A 7,690-nucleotide genomic window follows, 5' to 3' on the forward strand; every position below is an offset into this window, starting at 1 on the left:
TGCAAATGCAGTATCATTTTAATTAATGGATGAAAAAACAGCAAATTCAATATAACAGAAAATTTTATGTATTTTGTTGCTTAAAATTGTATTGAATATATTGAAGTGTTCTATCACTGTTTATGGGTGAATAGCGACAGCGGGGTGAGCGTAGGCGAAAGGAGCCGCGGCGTAAGCCGGTGCAGCATAAGCCAATGGTTGTGCGTAAGTCAGTGGTGCGGCTGGTGCAACATATGCTGCATGTTGAATTACTGGACTTTTTAATGTCACTTTGTATGAGTTTGAGTAGCTGGTGGCGGAGGGTGCGAGCACTGGTGCAGCTGCTATATAACCAGGCTTGGGTTCCGGAGCAGCGGTAACGAACGCAACCAAAGCGAAAAGTACAGCAAACTTGTACATGTTTGTAAGTTTATAACTGTTCGTACTTCGTAACTGAAGATCGAATGATGCTCTAGCTTCAATTCCGAGCTGCTTTTATTCAAAATCTTGTACCTCAGAGCATCGACAGCTGACCTCCTCTTTCCCTCCCCTTGCTTGACTCTTCCACGCAAAACTGAAATCGACTTCCTGATAGGCAGCCTATTTGCTTTATATTACTCTTTACTTTGCTTGCACCATCTCGGCAGTGACTTGTTCTTGTGAATGCTACTTTCGTTCATACCAGCTCGAGCATTGTCAAGGACTTGACTTGAGACACTCGTTTGCTGTTGATTTTTTATTTTTTGTCAGTTACCACTTGTAAAGCCTTCAAGTCATTTTTAATATTTATTATTAAATATTTAAAAGTAATGCAATAGCTAGATTTTTATATCAACAATACATTTTTATAATTAATATTAATAATAATAACATACACGTGATATCTATTTAATTTTTTTATCTTTTATTCTGTGTCGAATATTTTATTTTGGGATACATTAATAACCATGAGATTATATTTTTTAGCTCTACTTTTTGCTGTGAGAGCAATACGATTACTGTCAAGGCTTTTTTGATATATTTATTCAATGTTCTCCATAAATGGTTTGAGTAAATTCGACAGCTTTTATTTACCGCGTAATTTATTTTGTCTCTTGCATGATTTAATTTCTTTTTTTAAACATACTCTGTTTTGCGATTTGTGATGAAAATCGGATATGTAAAAATCAATTAAATCTTATGAAAACAGTACTTGATAGATTTATCAGAAAATTACATATTTTTGACATAATAAAGATGTTTTGATTTTAAACAGATTGATCGTTTGAAAAGTACGAAACAATCTGTTATTAATCATTGAACTTTTTTTTATAAAAGAATTTATGAAAGCAAACACATATTTTCTTGGTTACATTCTGAAATAATTAGATATTTTCTCAAAAATTGCTACTTTTAACTTGTCTAATTTTATGAATATTTTTAATATTGAATCAGCCATAGTATAATGAGTAGAATTATGAATTAATACAGATTTTCTAAATTTAATACGCTGCACTAAGAATCAGATTATTTTATAAACTTATGAATTTATTAAAAAGAAAAAAAAATTAAAAATACTATTATACTTTACATCATTTCTATAACAATAAAATCAATTTTTAACGTTTGGTATATGTTGAGACAAACATATTGTATTCTATTGTATACATATTGCATGCATAGTTAAGATCTTCGATGAATTTGCCATTCACAAGATAATTTATCTAAATTCAAATATTAAATCAATAATTTTTATTTATTTTTTTCCCCTCCGGGTGTAAAGCGTCAACTTTAGCCCCGCTGCGCTAAACAAAGTTTCCGCTTTACACCTTCGTCAGGGAAAAAAATAGTATACACTCCTCGGGAAGTAAATAAGAAAGCCTCAGATCACATGTTTGTTGACCTCGGCTTCGCCTCGGCCAACAATTACATGTGATCTGAGACATTTCTTACTTTACTTCCCTCGGTGTGTAATATACTATTATTTAGTTGAAAATTTCTCAAGAAATCTCACTGACAGCAAAATTAAATGTAAAATGACAATTCAATCTTTCATCATTAGTAATCTTATCACGGATAGTGTCTACAAAAAAAAATAATGTAATATATATACACACAAAAAAAAATCAAGATAATTATTTTGAAGAGTATCGTTTAAATCGTGTAGAGAAATTCTTGACGAAAGAGTATTTATTGGAACTAAGGAAAATTTCTTAGGCCAATAATTTTTTCACTCAATTCAATATGATTAATTTTGTCAAATTTATGTTCTTGGTTTAAGAAGATTTTTCCTGAATCAAGTTTATTTTTTTTTCATTGTTCATATTATCTATCTAGAGAATATTTCAGATATATATCTAAAACAGGAAAAATCACCAAAAATAGTAAATAAATCCTGTTCTAGATTTAGAGAGTGATAAATAAATAATAAATAGTAGGCGATGCATACATTTTTATAAAAACAGTTCAAGAATAAAATCAAATTAAATTAAAAATAACTTTATAATACTATTAGAAAATAAATATTTAAAAAATATTCACCCTCAAAATAAATCGTTTTTAAAAGTAAAGATCGCGGTAAACTATAGTTAGATAATAGACTTATAATTATATTTAATTCTAGAACCAAAGCTCCCTCAGGACCATCAACAATACATATACTTTGACGTTAATGTCTTTTGATACAGTGATCATAGAATATTTTAAATATTGAATAATGAATACATGAACTATAGCAATCACATTGATCGCAAGAACCAAATAAGCATCCCTGATAGCCAGCGCTTTCTCAGTAAGTGTTGACTTCCAGCAGTTACGGTTAATTTATACATCAAGTTGGCGGTAATTCTTCTTTCAACAACAGTTGTAAGCAAATTGACGGAAATCTACGGCCGCAACTTGAATACAAGTTCACAATCAAACTTGTAGTTAAATTTCCTTTCAACTTGACTACAATTTGAAGGAAATACTTGTACAGCAAGTTTTGATGTCTATTTGCAGAGTAAGTTATAGGTAACTAATAGGTAATCGCTCGCTTTGCCAACTCTTTCCGTCAAGTTTGCTTCAAATTGCGGACGTAGATTGACAGTAAGTTATAGGTAAGGTGGCTATCAGGGATTATAAAATTCTTCAAAGTTATCAATCTCACCGCGTTCTTGGCTGGTAAAGAAGTCCAGATCTACAGATTTGGTAGAATCTGGAGCCAAGTTCCGTTCAAAAACTCCGTTGAAAACGGAGCGCCAAACTACCGAATGTGTTTACCGTAAGCAGAACGATATTTTTTTCCCCTCCGGGTGTAAAGCGTCAACTTTAGCCCCGCTGCGCTAAACAAAGTTTCCGCTTTACACCTTCGTCAGGGAAAAAAATAGTATACACTCCTCGGGAAGTAAATAAGAAAGCCTCAGATCACATGTTTGTTGACCTCGGCTTCGCCTCGGCCAACAATTACATGTGATCTGAGACATTTCTTACTTTACTTCCCTCGGTGTGTAATATACTATTTAGGTTGTAAAATTTTATTAATTCTACAGAACTTTTTTTTCTCCAATATTACTCTATAATTATACATTATATGTTATATTATCAATATTAATTGATAATGGTCATTGAAAATAATAAATTCTATTTAAAATTAATTAAATTCTCTAGCACAAACTATAGCGACCCAGATTTTTAGATTTTGACTTTTTTCTTATGGAGAAAGTGACATGCCACAGACTAAATAAGTCGAGAATGTATGGTAACTCTCTACTAGATGGGAGACTATAGTTAAAAAAAAAAGTTATGAGCTTACGTCGATGCTCACTAGGGCTCGTCAATGTTACTCTAACACAAACTGTAGTTAGAAAGTTCGAAATCGAAAATAAAAGAAATAGTAATAATCATCAATATTACAAAAACCATGGAAATTTATTTTACGATTTTATAAAATATAAATATTATGATTGATAATTTGTCTATCAATCTAAACCAAAAGATATACTTGATGGAATTTTATTAATGCTTATTAGTTACTCTACGAGAAATAAAAGTTTAACGTGATTTTATTGTTACAATTGTTTGTGCACTAATTTTCTGCGGCAAAAGTACATAATTTGAATTGAAAATTTTTTCAATCACATAAAATGTTGAAATTTTTTTTTTTAAATAAAATCTCTAGAATTTACTATCTATCAACTTTACATATGGATTTTTTTAAATTAAGTATTATTTATTAACTAGAGTCAATATCTACAAGAGCTCACATTGTTTAGGTTTAATTTCTATGTAATAGTCAGTTAATCATTGCCTAAGTAATTCTGGTCAAGTGTTTTACAGATATAGGTGGCACTGCTATACTGCGACCGAACTGCGCGGACATTCAAAACGACAATATTCTGTACATAATGCTTATATTCATTATGAGTTTGATGAATCGTATTATTTACTAACAACATAATTATGATAATAATAATATGTAATAAAAATGATCATGCTAATAATAACAATAAAAATGAAGATAATACTGATAGTTATTATAATGATAACAATAGATTGATGTTAAAAATAATTGCATTCATAATATTGAACAATACGATTATTTTATTAAATTATTAAGGATTGTGGTATTAAATCCAAATTCACAATTTCCTAAAATACAAAAAATATAAAAAATTTTTCCTACGATTTTATAAAATATAAATATTATGATTGATAATTCAAGTCTATCAATCTCATCCAAAAGATATACGCGACTAATTTTCATGAAATTTTATCGATGCTACTAGTTTCTTTACGGAAAATAAAAGTTTAATTTATTTTATAATAATTTTATGAACATTTCATATCCGTGGGAAAAGTACAAACTTTAAATTAAGAATGTAAAAAAATTTCTTATGAATACAAAAAAATTTACAGAGTAAACTACTAACTAAACTATCCAACAACCTATGTGTATGTTGTTAAACATATTGTTCTAATTTAATTTAATTTATTAACCAGACCAAATAGATAATACGCTAAACATTGTTTGAGTTTTACTTTCTTCGGATATACCAGCTGTTCAGGGTCTCGAGAATTCTCATTAAGCAGTGTGTACATTCTATGATCTTTTGGTCATTTCCTGTAGGTGGCATTGTTATTCGATTGAGCGGGTTTCAAATAATCATAATTTTTAGATAATTCGTATTGTAATTATGTGTTTGATGCATTGTCTTATTTACTAGCAACAATATCATAATAATAATAAATGATAATTTAGGAGCTGATTTTTAAAATGGTATCTTTTCATTTTTGATTAATCGAGACACAGAACTAATTATCTCCAATTCTAAATATTTTTATCGAACTTTTTTAATTTTGCTATAAAGTGCTATCGGTTATGAAGCTACAATTTGATTTTGATTTAGGAATCTTCATAATTCTTGAAGTAATAAATATTTAAGAATTCAAAAAACTGCTTTTTTTAAAATATGAAACGATTCCCTTTTGAAAATCAGCTCCTCAATTGTAATCATATCATAATAACAAATAAAAATAATAATAGTAATATCGACAAAACCAAAAGTAATAATAGTTATAATACTAAAATTATAATATCGACAAAGCTAAAAATAATAATAGTTACAATATATTAAAAGTAATTATATCGGTAATAATAAATTGATGTTACAAATAATAGTAATATTAATATTTATTATTATTATTATTATTATTATTATTATTATTACTATAATAATTATTGTTATTATTTAATTATTGTGCATTGACGTATTTAATCTAAATTAACAATTTTTTTGATTAAAAAAAAGCGTTAAAAATTTCTTTATATATATAAAAAATTTAAAATTCCCATTGATCATCTGATTTATTGATTAAAACTGAAGATTAAATGATTCTTAGTCATATTATGTTCTTTAATGCTACTAGTACTATAAAAAAAAAATTAATTTTCTGATCAGGATTTGAGCTCTTTAATTAACGAACATACGACCTTTTATATAATAATATCTTTGCCTGCAATAATCCATTTATTTGTGACTTTTTAATTTTGCGCGGGAAAAGGACAAACCTTAAATTAATAATGTTAAAATTTTTATATGAATACAAAATTTTTCGTATAATATAAACTAATAAACATTCTTATCCACAGATTCGGTAGAATCTGGCGCCAAGTTCCGTTCAAAAATTCCGTTGTAAACGGAGCGCCAGACTACCGACTGAGTTTACTGTAAGCAGAATGGTATTTCGAGGTTGCAAAATTTTATTTAATTATATGGTACTCCTTTTTCCAAAATGATATATCATAAAAGTAAGTCATACTCTATTTTACTGATATTAATTAATTATAATCAATTATAACATTTAATTCACTTTAAATTATTAAATTTTATCAGCACAAACTATAGTAAGCCCAGAAATTTTGATCCTGACTTTTTTTTCATGGAGAAAAGTCACCGCCACAGACTAGATAAAATAAAAATGTGTAGTAATCTTACTATAGATACGCAACTATATTGAAAAAAGTTAATTCACAGCTTGCATCTACAACCACCAGAGTGCACTGGAATTATTTCTACATAAACTGTAGATTCAACGGGATAGCTCACTGAAGTTAGAACCCCAAATTTTTTTCTTTTAATTTTTGATTTTTTTTTCTATCACGTTTTCAGCTTTTCGTTTGTTCTTTATTATTCACTCTCAACATTTGATCGTTCTCCATTTATTTATTTTAAGAAGAATTTATTAATAATGTACCTTTAAATTAGCCCCCCTGTCGCATTTTTTAATATTTTGGTAGCAATTTGGGTCGTCAAGCCTCTATTTTTGATTGTTCATGTATATTTAACATTTGTTCCTAATTCACATTTTTTATTTGTTGTTTAATTAACATTTTTAATTAGCTGTATGTATGCATTCTAAATATTTGCACTGCGCATGAGTCAACTTTATGTATATAGACTTTTAGCGCGGTCTTTTGATAATTATAGTGACAAGCACATCTCATGTGTAAAAAATTAAAAAATTTACGAGTGTAATTTTTTAGGAATTACTATTTAATTAATTCAAATAATTAAAAAAAAATTGTTAGACGTCAGCCAATATCAATGTCATTAAGTAAATAAATAAATAACTAATAAATATTCATTTCATTCTAAATTTTTTAAAAATATCTAGAGAATTGTTAATCAATGCATGTACATTTTTTTTTATTTTCATCAATTCTATTTTCATGAATACTACGAACTATTAAAAAAAAAAAAAAAAAAAAAAAAAAAAGAAATCCATAACAATTAACAAAAAATTTCAATACTTTATTAAAATAAAACTTATTATAAAATTATTAAAAACTACACGTTGCTCTTTTGTCCTGTGACCTCTATAATTGAAATTACAAGAAAAATACACTTACTCTAATCACTGTGCTGGTCAATATAATTTTCAAAAGTCCGCGCTGAAAGTCTAAACGTAAAGTTGACGCATGCGCAGTGAAAATATTTAGAATACAAATATTCAGCTTATTAAAAATGTTAATTAAACAAGAAATAAACAATTTGAAGTTGGAACAAAGGTTTTTTGTACATGAACAATCATAATCAGAGGTTATTCCCATTGGATAGTGTACCATTCTATGATTTTGTGGTCGTTGCCGATAGGTTGCTTTGTTATCCAATCAAGTGGATTTCAAATAATTGTAATCTTTAGGTGAAAAGTCTTACAATTATGCGCATGGTGTATTGTGTCATTTACTTAC

General features: G+C 28.0%; 1 protein-coding gene across 1 annotated transcript; it reads right to left on the minus strand.

The window, feature by feature from the left end:
* Window positions 1-6: 6 nt before the first annotated feature.
* LOC141527563 (uncharacterized) lies at window positions 7-509 on the minus strand. Its single transcript, XM_074243120.1, has one exon. It carries the CDS (start codon window positions 397-399, stop codon window positions 121-123), a length of 279 nt encoding a protein of 92 aa, XP_074099221.1. The 5' UTR covers window positions 400-509; the 3' UTR covers window positions 7-120.
* Between the last annotated feature and the right edge of the window lie 7,181 nt (window positions 510-7,690).

Source organism: Cotesia typhae, unplaced genomic scaffold, assembly GCF_013202065.1.
Source record: "Cotesia typhae breed Kobodo isofemale line unplaced genomic scaffold, CoteBio_Ctyphae contig_4, whole genome shotgun sequence".
NCBI lineage: Eukaryota > Metazoa > Arthropoda > Insecta > Hymenoptera > Braconidae > Cotesia > Cotesia typhae.